At 48.8% G+C, this 24330-nt stretch overlaps 1 protein-coding gene across 4 annotated transcripts in view; it reads right to left on the bottom strand.

The window, feature by feature from the left end:
- Window positions 1–1935: 1935 nt before the first annotated feature.
- The window catches only part of GRIN2C (glutamate ionotropic receptor NMDA type subunit 2C), a 49702-nt gene continuing 27307 nt past the window's right edge, over window positions 1936–24330 (bottom strand). For 3 of the 4 annotated variants that reach the window (XM_065562774.1, XM_065562776.1, XM_042841094.2), the window contains 8 exons: window positions 23850–24018; window positions 19505–19658; window positions 14038–14163; window positions 11539–11768; window positions 10130–10290; window positions 8228–8415; window positions 6889–7121; window positions 1936–5667 (listed from right to left, as the gene is read on the bottom strand). In XM_065562774.1, the coding sequence (XP_065418846.1) occupies window positions 4096–5667; window positions 6889–7121; window positions 8228–8415; window positions 10130–10290; window positions 11539–11768; window positions 14038–14163; window positions 19505–19658; window positions 23850–24018 (2833 nt within the window). In that variant the 3' untranslated portion in view covers window positions 1936–4095. The remainder of the gene's footprint in view (window positions 5668–6888; window positions 7122–8227; window positions 8416–10129; window positions 10291–11538; window positions 11769–14037; window positions 14164–19504; window positions 19659–23849; window positions 24019–24330) is intronic. The other variant, XM_065562775.1, reaches the window with a different exon arrangement.

The raw sequence follows: 24330 nt of genomic DNA, 5'->3' as shown, positions 1-24330 counted from the left end.
ACTTGGGATGAATTAGGGGGCTTTTCACCTTCCTCTGCAGCATGTGGGTCATTTGCAGACATGTCTGGATATAGCTCACCTAACCATTTCCCTTCCTAGGCAGGGGCCTCACCCACTGATGTACCTTACTCCAGCCTGCTCTCGCCCTATGGCACTGAATCGGCTAGTCTGCTGTGGTCTAGGTTTGGTTGTTGGGTTTAGTGTGCAGATGCTAGGTGAGGTTTAGTGGCCTGTTTAGTGTCTGACCAGGCGGTCAGACTAGATGAGCTGATGGTCCATTCTGGTCTTACATTCTATACCTGTGACTGATTACCAGCTGCTGCCTGGTTGATCACCTTTCATAGCACAGCACCTACCACAGGTTCTCCTTTGTACCACGTACAGAAACAAAGTGCTGTCACTCCCATTCCCATGTGTCCACAGCTCCCAGGGCCAGACCCTGCCATGGCTCTGGTGGGTGGTTTCACCAGAGGCCAAGGCATGAAGGAGCATAGCTTGGTGGATGTCCCTTCAGGGCAGGACAATGGCCCATCAGCAGAGTAGAGGGTGCTTATGGTCAACTTGTTCTAAGGGGCAACAGAACTGCAGGGAGTGATTCACGGTTATTCTGCTCTCCTCTCTCACCCAGGAACAGGAGAAAAGCATCTTTAAGAGACCTTGGTGGTCCCTCGATCCTGTGACCAGGCCCTCACGGCTGCTCTTGCTTACTCTGCTTCCCAGGGCCCCGGGCAGGAGATAATAGTAACAGCACAGCATATTCCTGTCATGCTCCTGCTCTGCCCCCGCCTGGCAGAGCCTTCTGGCCCAAGAGTATTCTCAAGGGGTCAATGACACCTTTTCTATGGTCCCAGGGCAATAGCATAGGTAAGGATCGGCCCACAGGCAGCAGGGCTCTAACTTCTCTCCAGCACCACATGCACTTTAAAAAAATTCGGAAGCCAGAGCGAATCCCACCACTAGCGGGGTTTGGTCAGTCACTTCAGTAGGGGCAGAGGTTCACTCAGGCGCTCCTACCCTTTTTCCCTCCGCCTTGCCCAAGCAGCTCTGCACACTTGTGCCCTTGCCCAGGAAAAGAACCTTGAGTGGCCAGTACAAATAACCACTTCAGCTGGCTGCAACCCCCAGCGCAATTGATTTTTAACGAAAGAAATGAAACGTCGGCAGTTTCAGGTCAGAAGACTCCAGCGACTGCTTCTGGGAGGACGGTGGGGTGATCTGGCAGGGAGACAACAGCTCTGCTTGGGAACCTAGCAAACAATACCAACCAGAACGTCTCCTCTTGGCTTTAGTGTGTGTGGGTGTGTGTTTACCTTCTTATGGCTCAGTAGCTGTTCCCAAGGGCAGATAATTAAGTGCTAGTTGCTCCTGTTTCAGGTCGTAGGGGAGGGAGCACAGGCAGTGCAGCATGGCCTGGAGAAAAGAACGTAGGCTAGAACAGGCAGAGCTCATGCCCTCTGCCCTCCTGCCCCAGCCAAAGTTAAATTTTCAGTGATGATGATTTAATTTCATGTCCCATAAGTCCCAGAGGCTCATATTAATCCTGTACTTTTCCTTCACAGCATTTTATTTGTTTGCACATTAGTTCCCTGGGATTTCATTTTGTTGTATTTAACTGGCCGTAGCCTCAGGTAGGAGAACAAGTGCAGGGCCCACATGCTCTCAGTCGCTACCCAGGCATTTTGACACTTGTGTTTACTGGAGAAGGGGGGGTAGGCTTGCTTTCCTGACAGGGGCTCTGTAAAGCCCTTGCTGAGACGGCACATGCCCACACTGATGCATGGCATAAAAAAAGCCCACCTCCGCCCATGCAGACATCAAGCCACACCCCTTTAGGGGAAAGATTCCGTACCGTTCCCTTTACCTGACAGACAGACCAGCAAGAGAAAAATAAATTGGTGTGATTCTGAATGTTCCCCAAGTTTTTGAAAGCAGCTGCACTCTAGTGGAGGGGTGGGGAACTAGGACGCCTGGGTTCTATTCCCACCTCTGCCAGTGACTTGTTATGACACCTCACCGCTCTGTCCAGGAAAAGGCACCAAGATCTAGTGTTGAAGAGGGTTAAGTAGTAACTGCATTTATTATGTCCAGGAAGATGAGTTGGGCTCCTTGTGCAGTTGCTGTGCTAGGAACCCTGCCTGCTAGTCGCTGTAGATACAACATTTGAGGTTAGTACATGAGCCATCCAGAGGCAGGGATGAGACTAGGCCTGAAGCATCTTCACTCCCGCAGCAGCCCCTGGGCAGGGCAGCAGCTGTGATCTCTCTCTGCACAAAACACCTCACTGTTCTTTTGCCAGAGCCGGGAGAGGTGGCAGCTCAGCGAGAGAAGGCAAATGAGGAAACACATTAGTCACGCCAACCCCTGGCTAGCTTGTGACAGTAAATGAAAAATTAGCAGGTAGGTGATGTCTCCTCCGGAGGCCTTTGATCCTGCTGTGACTATAATGAGACCAAGTGACTGAACACAAGGGAGTTAATAGAAATAAGATACAGAATAGCAAAGGGCTTTTTCTAAACACGCTGGAGTTAAATTAAATACACTTCTCCTGATTTCTATTCAACAGCTCCACTCTCCTCGCATCAAAAAGGCCAGGCAGTGGCTGGATTGAATTATCGTGTTAACCAAACATGGGCAAATAGACTGTGCCTGTGAGGATTTACACCGAGTTAAAAACCCATCAGGGAGTGTAGCATCTCCAGAGGAGTTCCCCTCATTGCATATTTACCAAGTGAGCCCAGATCTGGCAAGTAGCAGCCAGCAACACGATTGCACACCATAGGTGCTGACTCCATGGGTGCTACGGGGGTGGAGCGCACACAGCCCGGCAGCCACCCCCGCATTAGCTCCTCCCCCAGCACCTCCTGCCCACCGGTGATCAGCTGTTCTGTGGAGTGCAGGAGAGGAGCCAGGGCGGGGCATGCTCGGTGGGGGAGGCGGGCAGCGCAGGGGCAGGAAGAGGTAGGGTGGAGTGGGGGGTGGGACCTGGAGTGGAGCGGGGGTTGAGCTCCCCCTGACAACTCAAAGACAGCGCCTCTGGCACAGCTTCCTGTTGGACGGCTACCACCTTGTATCCCAGTTACCATTTCACACACACCCTCCCCACAGGAAACCAGAGACTTGGTCCCTGCTCCTGAAGTCAGTGGAGGTAGGTGCAGGCCCCAGGGCCGGGCTGGAGAGACTCAAGTGCAGGATTCTAGTTGAATCCTCAGCTTGTGTGCATGAGTAAAATCAGTGTAAATCCACCAATTTCACTAGAGCTCAGCTGATTTGCACAAGCTGAGAATCTGACATTTACTTAACCAGTTGCAGGCCTCCCGGATGACAAGGCGGCTCTCTGCATGTTAGATAGCAATAGAAACCTTGGCAAAAATGACCCTGAGTTTGGTTCAGAATGATGGCAGAATTAGAGAAATAAGATTTAAAACATCTCTTTAATGACCTGGGCATGGCCTTGTGAGTTCTCGCTTTAAGAAACCAAAATGTGAAGAAAACTATTGAAACTATCCTAAGAAAGGGGGGTGTTCCTGGCCCTGGTGTGGTCCCCATTCATTAGCAGACCATTTCAAGCTGTGACCGTCACAGTTGGGGGGTGGAGAGCAGGGCTGGAAGATGTCCCCATTTTTTCCACAGAGAGCAGAGCTGTGGGCATGCGCCCCCAGTTAACTGGAACCAAAAATAAATGATTGACATTGTACTGGATACTTTATAGCTATAGCCACATATGACTGAGCATTTCAATTGGACAAGACACAACCAAGAGCATCGCACTGCCCGTGTTAAGTCCCAGTGCCCAGCAATGGAAGACTTCAGAATTCACACATTAAAGTGCCTTCTACAGTTAGATTTGTGCCCCGTATCAAATAGCTGCTGCTTTATTATTTTTTTGTTCCGTCAGTAGCTGAGGAAATGGGAAAAGATCTTCTGGCTGGTGCCAAAGAGCAGGGGAAATTCATGGACTGAGATTTTAGAGTCTCCCTTATGGGATCAATCCCCAAGAGTTCCACCTGAAGTGGTTATCTCCAGATGGTGTGTGACAGCAGTAACATGGATATAGGCCAAGTAACGATAGCCCTAACCCTGCCCCCCTCTGTACCCTCACACCTCGGACTCTAGGCTAGAGATTCGTCTCCAGGACCGGGCAGCGTAAGGACTGTTCATTCTCTGGGCTGCCAGGAGGTCCCTCCTCTCCGTATTGACCATCTGGAGGAAGGACGGCTCTGCTCTGCTTCGCTCTGTACAGTCTCTGTACATGCTGTCAAAGTACATGGTCCTCCGGCTGTCCTCTTGGACCAAGTAGTCCCTGCTCCTGGGTGCCCAGGGAGCCCGACTGACACAGCGCTGGCTGGTCCTGGAGTGTTCGCAGAGCGGGGGAGGCCCCTGGTAAAGCCGCCCCAAGTACATGGGCAGGTTCGTATAGGAGTTCATGTAGGCGTACTGTTTGTGCACCACAGTGGAGGAGGCCCGGTGCACGCCGGTGGCATTCTGCAGGCATGCCTCCCCGTAAGAGGGCAGCCTTGCCGCCTGAGAGTGCAGGAGCCGCTGTCCTTTCCAAGGGAGCCTGGAGTTTGCCTCCACGCGTTTTCTGTTGCACATAGCACTGGGCCTGAGGGCTTCAGTGGGATAGTACATTGGTGTCTGCCTCAGCGCCACACCGGCTTTGGGGAAGAGATCTGGCACATCTCCTCGGGCGGAAGACTTGCCGTCGTATCTCCGGATGCCTAGGGAATGGTGTTTCTCATTCTGCTCCCAGGCAGACCTCAGCAGGCTGGCTCTCCTGTTCGGCTTCTCCTTGCCCAGAAGAGGTAGCTCCACTGGTTCCGGTTCCTTGAACACAGTAACTAAAGGTCTGCAAGGCCTGTCGGCTTTTGAGAAGGAGCTGTGCATGCAGTCAGGAGGCAAGAAAGGGCTCTTCTCGGAAGTGGAGAACAGCTTTGCCAGCTGGGCTGGGCCCCCGTGTCCTCCTTCCCCATACACCAGGTGAACATTTGGTGGGAGCTTCTCCTTTTCCTCTCCCCTGGAAACAGGGCGCTTGTGCTCTTTGTAGATGTCTGGGAGGGGAAGCTCCCTTTGAGTTTTCAGTGGTGAGAGGGGAGTGCTAAGATGGTTTCCCAGGGGCACGTGGCTCCCGAAATGGGATGGAGGCATGGTCCTCACCAGGAGGTGCGGAAAGCCACCCACGGTGGAACCTGGAAGAACTTTATCCCCAGAATAGCTTCCTCTAAACTTTAAGGGGTGAAGTATTGGAGGTTGCTCATTTACCACCCTCCAGTTTTCATTAGCTGGCAGCCTAGAGTCCACAAAGGGCTGTTGGGGAGCAGAGATGGGTGGTGGAACAGCCCTCTGGGCACAGTCCCGCCCCAGCTTCTCTGTTGTGGCCATATTGGAGGAGTAGGGTGGCCTGTTGGACACACTGGTGTTCTGGACAACAAGCTGAGGAGTTCTAAGGGAGAACGTGGTCTGGAGGTTTTCGCTCCGGTTCGTCCAGTTCTCGATGGTGCGCGTGGCATTCTCAAGGGAGCTCCCAACAGTGGCTGTTGACACCATGTCCTTGGCAGCCTGCAGCATCTTCAGCACGTTGACTTGGGCAGAGTTAGCGGTGACATCGGGAGTGCGAACACGAACAGGGCTCTCCAGATTCTGGACTCCATTGAAACAGCTATAAATGCCCTGAAAAGCAGAGAGAGAGAGAGAGAAAGTGGGCAGAGCAACCCTGAGTGCAGGGGGCACAGGGAGGGAGGTGAAGAATGATAAATCAGTGCATCTTGGGTCCTTGGAAGGGATGACCCAGGGCAATCCCTCATGTACAAGCTCCATGTTCATGCAGGATAAAGTGGATAAATTACAGAACAATGATAAACACCCATAGTTGAGATGGAGAGCAGCCCAGGACTGGCCTGAGGTCACATTGCTGTGGGCCAGGAGTATTGTCTACTGTGCAAAGATCTCTGTATTACTTCCAAATACCCTGATTCCAAACATCTTCCCTTTTTAGAATAGTTTCCTCCCACTAGTGACCCAGTGTACTCATCCCCAGAACAAGCACTTTGATCAGCAGTGGAACTTGAGGGCAGAACACCATCCATCCCCAGGCCTAGCCAACAAGCATGTCTCCACGATGTCTTCCTCCTGCCTAGAGAAACCCAGACCTTAGTCTTTCCCTCAGTTCTCTCACTCACTCACCAGCCTCGCTTTGAACAGCATCCCCATTAACTTTGGTTTCACACCAGATGAGGTGAGGGCTTGTTGGAGCACGAGCCATATACTAAACTCAAGGCATTTCACGTGCGATAAGCTATCTTGGCTTAGGAATGTGAAAGTGACAAGGCCAGGGACTGGCGCATCCATTCATTATTCATTTCCTTGGTGCGCTTTTAATTGGTGCTCGATTGTTTCATGTGAATTTAGGGCTGGGAAAAGGCTCCCACCAGAGAACCCCGCAGCCATTCAGACAAGAGGCTTGTTTTTATCCACAGAACACAGACACTGTGGGAAGCACAAGCTTCCTCCCTCCTGCCCCAGCAATGTGCCTCTGACTTGATCTGGAAGGACATCTCTAAGGGGGAGAGGCCAGGCCCAGTCAGTCCTTGGGCCAGTTGTGAAAGTGGATCTTTGATTCAGAGTGTTATCCCCAAGGAGCAGAACCGAGCCCACATATCCCGCTCACGCAGCCCCCAAAGAGCCAGCAGACGTTGGCAGCTTTTGGTTACTCATCAGGACCATATTCTGATCAGTAGCCTGGAGGCAAAATATTCAGCATCCCATTACCAGACACCCACTCAGCCCTTGCTCCTGGTGACAAACTAGCCCCTCCTGAATAAATAAGCTCAATAAAGAGCGACTTGGGGGGAACATGGCCACGTAGTGGAAACGTGTGGGGAAGGCACTTACCCTGCTTATGGCCAGAAGGAAGTCAAGTTTGTGCGACTTGGGGACAGAGTGGCGCAGTTTCCAGTACACCAGGTGCTCCCAGGCAAAGACCAGCAGGCTCAACCCCATGGCCACCAACAGCATGTAGAAGACCCCGGCCATGTTGTCAATGTCTAGCTTGCTGCTCATCACCTCATTCTTCTCATTCTGGCAGATCCCCGACAGCCAGACGGTCTCCAGTTTCTGGGTTTCCCCTGGGAAACAATTACACACACAGGGACAGACTGAGATTCTAGCCAGATGCATCCTGTGCCCTTGCAGCATGAGGCACCGACCCCCTCACTTCACAGTCTAATGTCTACATTGTTTTAGGAGTAGAAAAGAAATCCACTGCGTCCCAGAAGTTATTAATAGAATTCTCCTCTAGTCAGCCTTTAGGATTTCTCCCCGGTTTGTGCCTTCACCGAACTCTCCTAGATTTGAACGTGTGATAGCCTTTTTCTGACTCCTTGATTTCTTCCCCTCCACACCCATCTCTTTTCTCCCCATAATTCTCTTCCTCTGTCCTGATCTGCCTCTTTCCCCCTCTCCTCCGTTACGTTTTACTCCTGAACATCCCGTTCCTCTCCCCTGCACGCCTTTATACTTTGCACACAGATCACTTAAGGTCTCAAAGCTGCCAGGAGAGTTTTATTGCCTATTAGCGGGAAGAGAGAGATTGCAGAGAGATAACGTCCAGGAGAGGCTGGGCCCAATTGAATGTTAACCACAAACAACCTGACAGAGAAGAACAGCTCTCTGAATACTTCTTGATGCTTCCCCTAATGCACCGCTCAGACCACAGATTGATTGCTTGACTACACAGAGTCCAGCCGGGGCTCCTTAAGGTACCAGGAGACCAAGAGATTCAAAGCTGCGTGCCATAGATGACTTCCATGTGGCAGGTGGAGGAGAAAGCTAGGGCCAGGATTCCCAGCTGGTATACATTTACACCAGCTGAGGATCTGGCCCCTAGATTACAGGGATGGAGCCCTAGATGTCTGGGTTAATTCGCAACGTAAGTGCTGGTTTTGATGGAGTGTCTGATCCTCTTCCAGTTTTAATGGATAAATACATTTTTAAATAAAACAGCAGCATGTTTGTGCCAGAGAGAGAAAGGAGAGGAAAAGGGAAGAGTAAATAAGTAAGGGAAGGTGAGAGATAGGAGAGCCACCTTTGTGCGTGTCTGATTCTTGGGTAACGCTGTTTCCCCAGCTTTGCAAGGAAAGAAATGCAAGAAGGGAAGGGCTAGGCTAACACTGTCACCCAGTCAGAGGAGTGACACCGCTCCCCGGTGCTAAGCGGGGAAAGAAATACCCACCATCTCCCAGGAACTGCAGAAGGGCCAAGTCAATTGGCCTCTTCCACTTGGAATCCTTCTGCAGAGCAATGCCATAGCCGGTGGTAGCAAAGACCTTCCCGCTGCCAATGGTCACCAGCTTGCAGCCCTCGTCCTTGCCGGCCATGTAATTCAGCACAGCAGCATCGTAGATAAAGGCGTCCAGCTTCCTGGAACCAAACAGAGAGTTCAGGGCAAGGACAGCAACAGAGGAGATGGGAAAGGAGTGGCTGGGGAAGGGAAAGGGTGAGGAGATACCGGGAAGGGAGGAAACAGAGTATCCACAGGGGCTTTGGATTCAGCATCTCATGTCAGACACCCGGGGAGGAAACTGGGACGCTTCCCTTTCTAAACAAGGAGGAGCAGCTAACGGTATTGAGGCTCAGCAGCTAAATGGTCAACAAGCCCAGACTCAACTAGAGTTTTGGCTCCAAATGCCCCACATGGGAGAAGGCTACTCTCAACAAAATGCTTTCCTCAGGCCAATATCATTTTAAAGGCAGTGACATATCTATAAAGATCACTTTGCACACCACTGAAAGGCAGCCACCTCTGAGGTAAAAGGTGGCAGCTGTTTAACATCACATAGCAACACTCACAACAATTAAGGACACAAAATGAAGGGAAAAAACCCTGTCCTCCATTGAAATTGAAGAGGTGATCTAGGGGATGTCTACACTGCAATCAGAGATATGACGGCAGTATGTGTAGACATACCCCCGCTAGCTTTGATCTGGCTAGTTTGAAGAACAATCATAATGAAGCTGTGGGAGTAAGGGCGACAGCATGGGCTACCTGCGAGAGTTACATACCCAGGGTCTAGGCAGGCTTGTACAGTCCATTCTGCCATGGCTTCACTGCTATTGTTATTCAAGGGAGATAGATCAAAGTTACCTTGGGTGTGTCTACATGTGCTGCAGTCACACCTCTGACTGGATATAGGCATATCCTCAGGTCAACAGCCTGTAACCAGCAGAGGCCTGGTCTACACTAGAAAATTAGGTCAGTTTAACTAGGTCGGTCAGGGGTGTAAAAAAACCACACCCCTGAGCAGCATAATTCATCTGACCAAAGTCCCTGTGTAGACAGTGCTAGGTCAATAGAAGACTTCTTCTCTCGACCTAGCTATTGCCTCTTGTGGAAGTGGATCACCTACACTGATGGGAGAACCCCGCATCTTGGCATAGGTGGTGTCTGCACTGAAGCACTAAAGTGGTGCAGCTGTGCCGCTGTGTAGACAAGCCTGAGCTAAAATTTGGCAGCAGCAGGATACAGTTGTTAACACGCCTGTGCTCATGAGAAGTGCCATAGGCTCAGTAAGGACCACAAGCGGTCAGGACCTCAGTCTGCCCTCTCATCTGGAAGATGGTAGTGCTGGGAGGGAATATGTACTCAGGAGATACCCAAAGAGAGGGTGGATTTCTTACCTGATGCTCTCTGCAGGGACAATCTGTCTCTCTCTCTCTCACTCCCTAGTTCCTACCCACTCATCCCCTTTGAAAGCTAAAGGCTATCGTGCAAGAGGATGAGGCATTCTTAAATTACTTGATTCACTATCGAAAACGCACACGCACCAGGTGCCAGACGGAGATCTTGGGACAGCTCCTTCTTTACTTCTATGGTGCTACACCCCCCTCACAGCAGTGGAGGACCTGGCCCTGTATGCTTGTTAGGTGGTGGGAGCTCTTACCTGGAGTAGTCTCCTAAAGTCAGGCATGTTGATCTGACTTCATCTCCATCCCCCCACGTTTCTGATAACGTAAATACGGGATGACGGCCCCTTCCTGCCCCACCCCAGGCATTTTGGGGGTAGAAGCCTACGCACACTCCAGCTATGGAGGCACACTCCTGTTTCAGAAAAGTTGCTCTTAAAGGGAGACATACCCCATTTTGAGGCTGGTCAGGGCATCTTCCACCGAGCGCTGGTTGTATTTCACCATGTGCGTGTGCATATCTGGATAGTTGCTCCGAATGTTCCTCTCCGTGCTGCCGTTGGGAACGGTGCCGAAGCGGAATGGGGGATACTGCTCCTGGGGCCGTTGGAACTAGAACGGCAATCACCACGAACAACAATCAATTGCCTGGTCCAACAAACAGGCCCAGCACTGCACTCCAGGCCTCCTCCTGGATTTTCTCCTTAGCCCAGTGATAGACCCAGGCTCTGTTTTCACCCTCACCTTGAGCCCAGCTTCCACCCCATTTCTACCCCTTCTATCTATTCCCACCTTGTCACCGTCAACCTGTATCAGCACCAGCACTGGCTGAAAAGTGGGATGATGCTGCCACAAAAAGTTTCCCACTTTGTCAAAATTGGTTCGATTTGGCCAAGGTGGAACAAGTCCATGGGAGAGCTGGGAATCAAACCCAGGCCTCGTGACCCTTAGTCCCACAAACCCTAGCCATTGAGTGCAGGAACCCTATTTCCTGGCACTTGCCCCCCAAAGGCATTAGATTTATTAATAGGTGTTCCTAGCTGGAGACCTGCCTGTGCTCTGTTAGCAAGAGCCTGGCTTAGTGGGGAGGAGAAAGGGACACACAGGAGAGCTACTGGGTCCACTTCTATCATAGCACACGAGCATCTCCTATTGATCTCTGTGGGCAATACTTGTATGCTGTGGTGGGAGAAGAGGGCCCACAAGTCAGGTTCTGCATTAGAACGTTGCTCCCCTCTCTCTGCTCTGCTCTTTGGTTTCAGTCTCTCTCTGCTGGTCACTCGGCTAGCTCTCCATCTTGGTTTCTCCCAGGTTACTTCTCTCAGCCTCTTTTTTGTTCCTTCCCCCTCCACCCCACACTCCGACCATTCAGCCTTCAAATCTGTTCAACCTTAGGCAAAAGCAGTTCTTGCTCCCTCAAGACTGTGATTCCATTAAACTCCTTATCTTCAACCCAACCACCATTGGAATAGTGCCCTAACCTCATCCATTCACCTCGCCCTCTCAACGCACACTTATCCCACCATATTCTTCCTGTTCAGGATGTACACCGTGGGCTCCTAGTCCCGCTCTGCCCCGGAGGGGTGTCACGACTGTCAGACAGAGGCACACACATTCAGAGTAAGCAGTAACCACGCTTAATGGATTCTACACATTGCTCCTATTGCTGGTATCCACCAGCAGTCCACGCTATGGAAGCCTGACTTGTTCAGAAGGCAAAGCAGGTCAGCTGTCTTCAGTCCTTACTTGATTAACCTAATATACCTACCCTACTCATTCTGTGTGTTCCATACCCAGCCATGGTTATGCCCCCACGCTTCCCCTCCCAAACTGTGGTTATTTTCTGCGAGTCCTCCTCACCTTCTTGTCACTCAGCCCAGAGACGGTGTCAATATATTGCTCCTGGATCATAAAGGCTGCCAGGTTAGCTGTGTAACTGGCCAGGAAGATCACTGCGAAGAAGGCCCAGATCAGCACCATGATCTTACTTGTGGTGCCTTTTGGATTCTCAATGGGCACCGAGTTATTAAAGACCAGGGCCCACAGCAGCCAGATAGATTTGCCAATGGTGAAGGAGGGCCCGCCGGACTCTGGGAGGAGAAAAGGAGAGAGGCTTTGGGTAGCTCAGAATGAACCTGGGCCTTTTGATAAACACAACACGGCTCTCCAACCTCAGGCATGCTGCTGCCCCAACTTATGTTTCCTGGAAAACAACTAGGGACGATTCCTCCTGGCTTTTAGCCTTGAGCTGTAGATAAATGAGATTTCCAGTTATGCTACTGCCTTTTTATACGTGTAACTCACTATCAAACAACGTGGGCCCAGGTTTGCTTTTGGGGAAAGTTTTTTTTTTTCTTCCTTAATTCCTGCATTCACTGGTGGGTTCGGTATATGGAGAGAGGAAGTATTGCCTGAAGCCACACCACAAACAAGGTAACCCTTTCTGGGCCCACATCCTACCCCTAACATGGAGCAGGTAAGTCTGGCTGTGTTTCAGGGACCTTCAAATGACTGTCAGAGATTCCCTATTAATGTAAAGATCTACCTGCTTTGTTGAGTGGAGCCAATTAAAAGCTGGCTGTTCACCTAAAACTAAAATATCTCGGGGCCATGTCCCAACAAGCGCCGGTTCTGTCTCAACAGGAGTCAGTCTGAACACTGAGCTTCTCCCGACATACACTGAGCATCTCAGCACGAGCCTGTCCCAACATCTGATCTGTTGTAGATATTGCTATAGCGCTAGTCCTTGCAGCATCCAGGCACTGAGTCTTATAGAAAACCTGGTAGAGATTCTTTGGTGCTTGTTTTGTTCCAAAGTCCTGGTGAGAAAGTGCGAGAGAGGAAATCTTGCCAGGACAGAGTATGTGGCCTAGGCAGGTTCTGGCTGGGCTGTGAAGGAAATCTGCCAGACCCATTTCTGGTGAGGATCCAAGACTGGACTTCAGCACAGAGACATAGAGACCTACTACGTAGCAGCTTTTCTGACTTCACCTCCGGAAATAGCTGGATGGTTGCCTCTCTCTGCAGGAGAGAGTGGAATGGAAATGCATTTTGCTGCCCCGCCACCTCCACACAACGTACCAAAAAATTAAAACTAGGGGGAAAGAAGGAGACAAAATGAGAAATGAGGCACGAGACTCGAGAACAAGCCAGCGCTCTCTGGTGAGAGGAATGGAGCAGCGGGGTTCCGGCTGGCCGAGTTCTGCTGGAGCCTTTTTTCATTTGGAAGATGAAAGCTAAAAATAGATTGTGTATTTTTACTGTGGGCTCTAGGCTATTCCCTCCTGGTAGATACCAGCTTCCTTCTGACACTCTCCTTTCCTCCCAGTGTCTAATCCCTGACTGAACGGCAAACCCTCCAAGGTTGACGCTGAGAAACTGTCCGGGATCTCTGAAACTAGAGCAGGGAGAGGTTTGGTCCTGGAGTGTTGGTGCACAGGGGAGTCATTGATGCTGCTTCAAGAAGCATTTTCATTATGCGCCCGTCAGGATGGATGTGCTTTAATGAACATTCATCAAGGGCAAAGATGGCACCCTGGCCTGGGGCTGACAGCTCCTCAAAACAAATGCGAGAAAAATCTCCCCAGCTAGCTCGGATGTGGGAGCTCTTAGCTAGAGCAGACAGCAAAGTAATAGGCTGATTGGTCCTGCTGGTGACAGCCACAGACAACAGGTCTGGAAGGAATTGGATTCACTAGATGGTCACCATGGACCCTTCTGGCCTTGGAATTTATGAATCTATCTCCACAATGGGCATTGGCAAAAATCCCACGTCAACTTGAAGTGGCCCGAGGAATCTCCGGCTGGCATCCTGTATTGCAGAGCAATGGGGGAAAAGACAGAAGCGTGTGCACAGTTAGGGGGAGGGGTATTTTATGGCTTTTCAGTTTCCCATGTTGATGTTGAAGTGGAAGACACTGGAGGTACCGTTTTGGTACCTGGTGCTAGGCAAAGAGACTCTCAGAGGCCCTGCTGAGGAAAGGAAGACTCCCTCCCCCAATAACAGAGGCTGGGCCTCATCCACTCCCCAGTTGATGGAGGCTGGGGTCTGCTTTGCAAAGGCTGAAGCTCTGCTGAAAGAGGCTGGGAATCAGTCCCCCCCCCCCCCCCCCCCCCCGCACTGTAACCCACGGATATGGCTGAAAACATGACCCTGGGATGAGCCAATGCTTCCCCAGGACGTGAGGGGCTGTAAGAACCCATGGAATTATTATGGTGCCTTCCCCCTCATAAAGCAGAGCTCACAGACTGCAGCTGCCTGCATTAAGTGTGTGGGGGGTGAGGATGGGCAGGGTGCTTGTGACAAAGGGCACCGTCCCATTGCGCAACATTTGCTCGTGGTTCCTTTAAGCAACTTACTTTTGCCGCTGGTTAGATTCTGGTTGTAGCCGACGGGGCTGAAATATTCGAACATGAAGACGGTGATGGCAACCACAGTGAGACACATCACGAACATCATCACCCACACCGCCGGGCTGTAGGGCTCTGCAAGACAAGAGGGAGGCAGTCAACTCCAGTTGTGCTGCATCTGGTCCCATGCGTGTGTCACTATAGGCGACTGGACCCTCCCACCGAGTAATACAGCAGGACCCAAACCTAGAGGCTCAGGGAAAATCCCCCTCAAGCTTCACACAGGATCATGTGACCCTATAGAGACAGATATACCCTTCCCAGCACAATACATTTGTGGTGATCCTATTAGTGCCCTTGGATCTAAAGGGCATCAGGATTACATTGAAAGATGACCGATAGCTCCTGGGTGTCCTCATCTACAGACTGAGCACACGCTAAATACTCCTGTCTTGCTATTTATTAAGTAACTCAGAGTGGGAGAAAGAGGGAAGTAAAAGGGAGAGTCTCACTCACAAAAAGAGCTAAATTCAGACCTGATGTAAGCAGGTTGAGAAATTAGCCAAGGGCAGCTGGGAGAGAGAGAAACCAGCCGTATAAAACAGTCATGAAAATTTACCAGCCCAGGCATAAAATCTACTCACCTGCCCTGATCATAACATAGTGACACAGGAAAAACTAATGAGACATTACTCACCTGTCAGAAAGTTTTCAAGTAGCACGGGTGAACAGGTGTATGTTTATTAGTAGTAGTATTGTTAAGGCCCTACTTCATTTGTGATATTGTGGATCCCGCAATATTAGGCTTCCACTGCAATTTGACAGTGAGAGCCCAGGGCAGAAAATCGTGGAAACGTATTTGCGGTAATAAGGTCCATTATTAGTTTTCCGTGATTTTCCATGGCTTCTCCCAACTGAGCTGCAATTTTTGGACAATCATCCTGTGATTCAAGTAGGGCCTTAAGTATTGTTTATTATTTGTATTACTATAGGACGTAGGAGCCCTACTCAAGGACCAGGGTCCCATTGTGCTAGGTGCTGTACAAAGACAGAACAAAAGGAGTTCACAATCTAAGATTAATCTAAGTGGAATAGAATCTTGCAAGGCTGAGTTTAGAACTGAGTGAACACTGCAAACATCTGTCCATGAATATTTGTTTGAATGCATCATTTATTCAAGAGACAGTGTTCACATCCTGTGTGTGTTCATTTTCTCATCAGTGAATGAGCTTCCAGGCAAGAACATTTGTGGAAACAAAACATTTTAAGTGGATATTGCAGAACATTAGTGAAAAGTGCATTTTTAAGTTGTAATCACGAGTATTCACTCCAAAAACCTGATCCTAAGAGTTACTTTAATCCAGTCAGGGAACAGAAACATGCCATGTAACCTACATGTCCAGTCAAAACAGCTCAGGAAGCCAATACGTGGGAAGAATTGCTCTCACACCAGCTGCAGATTGAGAACGCTGATTTTTCTGGAATTTACTCATTGTCTAGAATTCTTTCCTGAATAATTTCTGCAAATAATCAATCTCATGGCTGAAACATTCACCAACAGAAAAAAAGGACAAAATACATCAGATACGTTATTAAATTTACTGAGCCAGGGCAGAGATATATAGAGAGAGGGAGAGATTGGGATGTGGAGAAAGAACCAGGCAAACACAAAAGAAGAGGAGACGCTAAGAGAGGGACAGAGACATCAAGAAGGCAGGAAGAGGTGTGAACAGAAAGAGGCACTCAAGGCAGAGAGAGACCAAGCGGAAGAGACAGTGGCAGTTGCTGGGTGACAGCAGCAGACACCCAGAGTGATAGAGCTCTGTCGTTAAAGGGCAGGCTGAAGGATGGGATTAATTCAGGCCCTCAAAATACAGCAGCAGAGGCCCATTTGTCAGCATGTCCTTCCCTGTCAGGGAGGAGAAAAACTTTATCTGATGGCATCAGATGCATTTCATTAGCATGTGGAGGGAGCTGGGCGAGCGGGGGGGAAAGAAGAGAGAAGGAACCTTTGACCCTGGCTTCCCCTGGGCTTAGCTTTCCTACACACGTTTGCTGGTGAGATGACTGTGCAGTAGGAAGAGAAGGCCCAGATCTGAAGACTGCAGAGAATTAAAGTCCAGGGGCCTGATTCTTCAAGTAACTGAAATCAGAGAGGGTGACTCGGCTGGAGTTAGGGGACAGCAACACTTTTCTGGAGGGGCGGCGGAGCCAGGGGGGCTTGCTGCCCCTCTGTCTCCATAAGCTCACTCCAGTGTCCTGGTACTGAGTTTATCTGTCCTCCAGTGAAGGTGGTGACATTGGCTCCCTCTGGAGCAGATACACTCTACTATGAAGTGCCGGGGAGCCTGTACATTTCTCCTGCAATCCCACAGCACAGGAGACAAGAAGCTCTGGGGAGGAGGAGACACTCGTAGCCTCTGGCAGCAGAACGGCTTTGACTTGACAGCGCACAGTTTAAAGAGGCCTTCAAAGCCTATACAGGCTTATGCCAACATGTGTGCAAACATACAGAACAAGGACAAGCTCAGACATATGCACAAACATAAGCAGGCATACCCGGACACATTGTGCTACACATGCCCTTTCGTAGACATTCTGCATACACACACTGACATGCAAGCTTGTACATACACACAAACATACATGTACACTTATATGGAACAGTTCACACATGCAGCCAACGATCCACATGTTCACACACGCACACTTTCCTAACAGCAGGTACTCACATACAAAAGGTGCATATGTACACACACACACAAAGCAAATATACCCTCAGCAACATGAAGACATGAATTCTTTGTCACGCACACTCAAATACATCACCACAGACGTACCCATACGTGTAGCAACATATAGTTACACACACTTATTCACACTTTTACACACACACAGAGCCAAACTGGCACATGCATGCAACACACACTTCTGCATATCACATACACGTACTGAACACAAACACAGACGTAGAATCATAGAAATGTAGGGCTGGAAGGGACCTCCAGAGGTCATCTATGCAAACCACCTGTGCTGAGGCAGGATTAAGTAAACCTAGACCATCGTTGACAGGTGTTTGTCTAACCTGTTCTTAAAAACCTCCAATGACAGGGATTCCACAACGTCCCTAGGTAACCTGTTCCAGTATTTAACTATCTTTATAGTTAGAAAGATTTTGCGAATATCCAACTTAAATCTCCCTTGCTGCAAACTAAGCCGATTACTTCTTGACCTGCCCTCCGAGGACTTGGAGAAAAAATTGATCACTGTCCTCTTTATAACATCCCTTAACATATTTGAAGACTATTATCAGGTCCCCCCTCCACCTTCTCTTCTCAAGACTAAGAATTGGCCATGTTTTCAACCTTTCCTAATAGGTCCTGTTTCCTACAACTTTATCATTCTTGTTGCTCTTCTCTGGAATCCAATTTGTTTGCATCTTTCTTAAAGTGTGGTGCCCAAGACTGGACACAGTACTCCAGTTGAGGCCTCACTAGTACCGAGTATAACAGAACTATTACCTCCCATGTCTCTCGTACAACGTTCCCAGTAATACACCCCAGAACGACATTTGCCTTTTTCCAGCTGCATCACACTGTTGATTCTCATTCCATTGGTGATCTACTATAACCCTTAGATCCCTTTCTACAATACTGCTGGCTAGCCAGTTATTCACATGTGAAACACATGTGCACATACATGCACATATAGGGACAGACTCACACAACATGAACTGCAAACACACTCATCCTCACGTAAACACAAACATGCAACATGCACTGCTAATCAAATTCACACACACTCACATACAGCATTAAACATCCATCCACACACAAACTTTTGTCTTATTTAAACTTACAGGTTATTTTTCTGGAAAGCACTTCAAAATCATCTTAGTTTTTTTTTTTTAACCGTAATTACAAAATTCAAGTGCAGAAGAGACAAGAACTGGATTTGTGGAATGAACCCCCCCCCCCCCAAGAGCATGCTCAGCCTGGCCTCCACCTAACAAGTCCCTGATTCAGTTTAATAAAATAACTATTGCATACAACCTCAGCCATTTGCTTAGAGCAAGAACGGAATTCAGTCTTGGGGCCTGCCCAGACCTTGGCCTGTAATGACATCATCAGCAAGGAGACTGATCAGTGCCAATTTGTGGAGGTGACTTTTGTGACATGGACCCTTATACCCTGGGAGCTAGTCTGAGACTCACCAATTCATTTCACAAAGGCCAGTGAAAAACCACCAGCAGTGATGGGCTTTGACTTCCACTGATCTGGCCCATAGTCAAACCAGTGGTAAAAGTCTCTATAGCAGTTTAGCCCTTAAACTACCCTGCTCCATTTTAATCACTGGTTCATTGGACTTCAAAGTTTCCTGGTCTTGCGATCAGTGTCCCATCTACAAGCCCCTATAACACAGGCACCAATATAACACCAATATTAAACTCCAGACAGTCTCCCCTAGGTTCCAGGGGGAGCCTAGAGGGACACAGAAGAAGGCCCATGGGATACAGGAAATGAGCACAACCCGTCAGAATCTGGAGAAGTGGAATCTAAGCTTGCATTTTGACACTGACTGAAAGTGATGCTCTCAATCAATGCATGGCCAAGCAGCGACTTTGTATGCAGAGGACACTTTTGGCTTTGCCAAGATAAAATGAATTGCATCTCATAAGTTAACTCTTTCATTGCTGATCCTACACAGAAAATGCAGCACAGCCAATGTCCTATCAAAATCACAGGATGTTAAGTTCATCTGGCAGCTGTCAAGGAGCTCAGCCACCAAAAAAAGTTTGGAGAGCTATTCCTATGCATGGGTAGTAATGACAGTTCTTTGCACTTTCATAGCACCTTTCATCAGAAGAACGCCAAGTGCCCCATCAGACAATTAGTCCAGCCTTCCCAGGCCCCTGTGGGGTGGGTGCCATTATAGTCATTTTACAAAATGGGGAAACTGAGGCAGAGAGATTGAGTAACTTGCCCAAGATCACACAGCAAGTCTGTGGCATAGCCAGGAATAGAATCCACAAGTCCAGCATGCCCCCAATCCCCCTACCTAGCAAGAGAGAGGTTAGAATGGAAATACCCCGACATGACGGGGAGGGGAGTTGAGCCCAGACAGGAATATCAGCCCTTTGATGGAATCAGCAGTAAGTCTCGTCCCAGAGAAATCAAGCACCCCTCTGGCTCAGCCTTGCTTCTGGGTACTCCTCACCATCTGAATCCACATGACAGGCACATTCCTTGGTACCAAAATGGCCCACGGCCACCACATTTACACAGAGCGTAGTCTAGGCTCCCCATGGCCTCACCAAGCCCAGACCCACTGAGATTCACCCGAGACTCCAGAGCTGGGCCTGCCTTAACCCTCCATTTTTACTCTATGCTTTTCCCCTCCTCGAACGCACCGTGCTCACCCGCAGCTCCACGCATAGAACAAGCATCCACCCTGGCACCAGGTTGGCTCTGCTCACCTAGGAAGGCAGAAGGCGAGACTGTCCCATTGCTTCTAGCCACCATGACACTAATGCCGGTCTCCACAAAGGGCACAGAGAAGTCCACAATCTCGGACCGCTCCTCGTTGATGGTGAGGGACCCTATGGCCATGTCCGCTCGCTGGTAGTACACCTAGAGGACGACAAAGGAAGCAGCCAGGTGAGTCTGGAGCTACGCGAGCAAAACCGCACGCCAGCAATTCACTGGGGACCCAGCTCCAGCATGGCTAACCATCAGTCTAATCCCACCTCCCTTTGCTAGCTGAGTGGCAGAGAGACTAGCCCCAAGGTGACCCACTCCCCCTTTCCCCATCCCAGCTTCAGAGACTGGCTGCACAGGAAAGATGCCTCCCTTCCCGATTGGTTCTCCCCTAAGAAGCTCAGGGCCTGATGCTCAGCGACCCCACATCCCTTTGACTCCATTCTGGCAACACAAAGAGGGTGGATACGGCCCCCACAGGGCCACCCTGGCTGTTGCAGAACTGGGATAAAGGCCCTAGGCCAGCCTTGCTACCATTCCCAGACGTAGGGGGCAGATTGGGGGCATGGTTATAGCGCACTGCACAACAGCTCTCCTCTGCTGCCAGGAGTCCCAAGGGGATGCACAGCATATGAGTTAGAGCAGCCAATGGTACCACAGGGCAGCAAGGCCCCTGCACAAGCTACCTTTGCCCCTCCCTAGCCCTTAGCACAGGAATGGACCAACAGACTCAGGTCCTTGGCCTCTAGGTCAGACTCACACTCCCCAACTACCTCCTTCCTTCCTTCCCACTCACTGGATTCCTGCCTTGCGACACACTGGGCCAAGCCCTGGTCCACTGCAGTCAGTGAAAGTCTGGACTGAATGTACATAGGGACCTCGGACCCCAGATAAATAACTAGAGCTGGTCAAAAACCGGAATTTCTGTTTTGCAGGAAATCTCAAAACATTTTAAAAAAATTAATTTGTTCCAAATCAGAATGACTAAATATTTTTGAAACATCCCATGAAGCAGAAATTTTGAAGTTTTGCTTTAAAATTAAGAACATAAGAATGGCCATACTGGGTCAGACCAATAGTCCATCTAACCCTGTATCCTGTCTGCCAACCGTGGCTGGTGCCAGATGCTTCAGAGGGAATGAACAGAACATGGCAATTATCAAGTGATCCATCCCCAGTTGTCCAGTCCCAGCTTTTGGGAGTCAGAAGTTTAGGGACACCCAGAATATGGGATTGCATCCCTGATCATCTGGTCTAATAGCCATTGATGGACCTATCCTCCATGAATTTATCTAATTCTTTTTTTTAACCCTTCACAATATCCCCTGGCAATGAGTTCCACAGATTGACTGGGCGTTGTGTGAAGAAGTACTTCCTTATGTTTATTTTAAACCTACTGACTATTAATTTCATTGGGTGACCCCTGGTTCTTGTGTTATGTGAAGGAGTCAATAACACTTTCTTATTCACTTTCTCCACACCAGTCCTGATTTTATAGCCCTCTATCATATCCCCCCTTGGTTGTCTCTTTTCTAAGATGAGCAGTCCCAGTCTTTTTAATCTCTCCCCAGATGGAAGCTGGTCCAGACCCTTAATCATGTTCCAATTCTAATATATCTTTTTGAGATGGTGCAACCAGAACTGCACACGGTATTCAAGGTGTGGGTGTACCCTGGATTTATATAGTGGCATTATGATATTTCTGTCCCTTAATAGTTCCTAACATTGTTAGCTTTTTTTGTCTGCCGTTACACGTTGAGCAGATGTTTTCACAGAACTATCCACAATGACTTAAGCTCTCTGAGTGGCAACACTTAATTTAGACCCCATCATTTTGTATTACATTTTCAACATTTATTTTGTTTGTGCTTTTCCATTACTTTTATAATTTTGACCTTATGTCGGGACATGTCATATTATGCACTACTATGCCTGACATGTCCCGACATCTTGTCAAAATAATAAAAGAAATGGAAAAACAAGCAAACAAAATACATTTTGAAATGCAATTTTAGCTTTGACATAACATTTAGAAATTTTTCCTAAACAAAATTCATGGAAGTTGACGTGATTTTGCAAAAAATTTCCATTTTGTGAAAACAGCATTTTCCAACAAAACTATTTAGACAAAAAAATTCCCAAACAGCTCTTTCAGATAACACCTGTCTGGGAGAAAGGGAGCTTATTTCCTGCTAATGCAAAAGTATCCAATAAAATAAACAAAAAATACATGAAAATAACACTGCTCTGGAAATTAATAAGAACACAACATCAGTGACTCATGGCTGCAAAGCTATACAATTAGGCAGCCTCAATATACTGACCACCACCTCTGAGCTCCTCCTGCTTTCTCACTGCACCAGAAAAAAGATAGACCACATGCATCAGCATGCTCTGGCTGCTTGGTGCTGCTTCAGTGAAACATATCAGCTTAAATCTATTTTAGCCAGGTTTACAACTACTTGGCCTTGCTGATCAATGCAAAACAGCTTGAGCATACCAGGGAATCGGGCCCAATAAATATAAATAGTACACACACATACTAGGTTAAAGAAAGTTAAGGTTGCAAAATCAAGCACTTAAAAGTTAGGAAATGCCAGAGTTAAGGATACCTGTGCAACCTTAATTTCGCCCCCTTGTGCATATGCATTATGATACTGTGCTTGATTATGTGAGCATATCCTATTTTCCCACAAAACTCCTGCCTCAGTCAGTGAAAAGGTAGTCATTCAATATGTCTTTTTACCCTCATTCAACGTGTGGCCCCAGGCACACCATCCAAACTCCATACTGAATACAAAATGTCCTCCTGGGCATGACTATGATGTTCTCACCATAGTACCCGAGTGCTTCACAAACATTAATAAATGTATCTTCACCACACCCAGGAAATTAGGTGTTGGTGGTGTCCCCATTTTACAACTGGGAAATGGAGGCACAAAGACATTAAGGCCAAAATTGTCAACAGTGCCCACTAATTTTGGGTGGCCACGTTGAGACATCTAGGGCCTGGTTTTTCAGAGTGCTCAGCGTTTTTATAGCAATTTGTATATTCACAGCACAGCTTCAATCTATTTCAGCTGCAGCTGTGATTGCTCAGCACTTCTGCAAAGCTGATTCCAGGTGGCCTGCCGGGCACCCAGAAAATCATGAACGTACAATGACCAACTAGGAACATTTTGGTTTCAGTGGTTTGCCCAGCATCAGAGAGGCAGGGACAAAATCCAGTTCTCCAGCCAGTATTCAGCTTTAACCATGAGACCAGCCTTTCTCTTCCTTCAGTTCCCTGCCTCATTCACTACACACCTTCCAATGTCTGCAACAAACACAGCAGAGGATCTACCAACAGCCTCATTCACTACATAGCCTGCCTCCTTTTTCCCTCCCACTCTTCTCCTATCCAACCTCCTGCACCCCCACATTGCCTGCCCCCATCCCATGCTGCTATGCATTCCCCTACATTGACTCCTGCCCCCCACCCCATATCACCCTGGCTCCTACCCCTCCTCTGATCCTACTCCTCCATTGTCCCCCCCACCCCTCTGCATTCCCTTCAGGTGCATCCTCCCCCACACTGCCTGGGAACTACCAGGGGAGCACTGAAAGCACGTGCAGAGAGTCTCCTTACTCTCACTTCCGGTGCTTGGCACCACAGTGGCCTCTGGCAGATGGGAGGAGCAATTGCAGGAAATGGAGCCCCAGGTTGGAACATGCTCAGTACAGATGGAATCTTTGGAGAATTTAGCTGCCAAACGAACAGGTCTCTCGTGAGCATGTGCTAACTGAGATTTTTTTTTGAGGCTAATAAAAATGTACCCAAATTGGTCCAGGTTATGGGAAGAGCACAAGGCATATCACTGATGCTAGGGTAAATGTCTTGCTCCAAAGCACGCAGGCACTAGCGCTTCAATGATAGTATGAATTTTTTAAACTTGGACAAAACAATGTACTTTTCCCTAATCTCTGAAACATCTCAACCATTTTAGCTAAAATTTCCCCAAAAACATTCAGCATAAGGCAGACACCCAAATTTCAGCCCACACAGTTAAAGTTTGGAAAAGTTATAAACAACTGAAAACAATCATAATGCAAAATGTTAGGCTATTAGGCAGTACTCCCAGCTTTGCCAACAATTACAGCCCCAGCATCATCCAGGTCATACTGTGCCCTTCCCAAGCATGGCCAAGGACAGAAACTGCCTCCAAACACTGAAATTCTGACCCAACTCAAATGGGAGACTCCTAGTTCAGATCATTCCTGCAAGCATTTTGGTAAACTGATTGCAGGCATGGCCCTGCTTGAGGAAAGGTGCATTGTGGGAATGGGTCACACCTGTCCCCCTACCTCGCCAATCATGCCATTCCAGATGCCACGCACTATCTTCCCATGTTTTCCATTGGTTACCAGGTAGAGGTCGTAGGAGAACTTCACGGCCTTGGCCAGCTTCTTCAGGATATCAATGCAGAAGCCCTTGCAGCAGAGTTTGGTGTAGGGGTCCACAGGTCCATCCCCACTGGAACCAGGACATTAAAAATAAAAACCAACACAGACATCGGTCACTTCCTTCAGAGGATCTCCATGGAAATGCCAAGATCATTCCACCACCTATGCCACCTCATGCAGCACTGTAGGCAAATGCAGGGCCTGACTAGTCCACAGAGTGCTCAGGAAGCAGCAGTAGGGTTGTTGAGCCTGATTCTCACAGCCCTGCATGTTGGGTCATCATTCACGTCCATGCAAAGCGAGTGTAAAATGCTACCATGCCAGAATTCTCCCCTCACATGCCACCAGCCATGATGTTTCAAATGCACTTTTCACAAGAGCA

The sequence above is a fragment of the Chrysemys picta genome, chromosome 12 (genome assembly GCF_011386835.1).
Source record: "Chrysemys picta bellii isolate R12L10 chromosome 12, ASM1138683v2, whole genome shotgun sequence".
NCBI lineage: Eukaryota > Metazoa > Chordata > Testudines > Emydidae > Chrysemys > Chrysemys picta.
The sequence above is the reverse complement of the archived record's forward strand: the minus strand, read 5'-3'. Positions and strand labels throughout refer to the sequence as shown.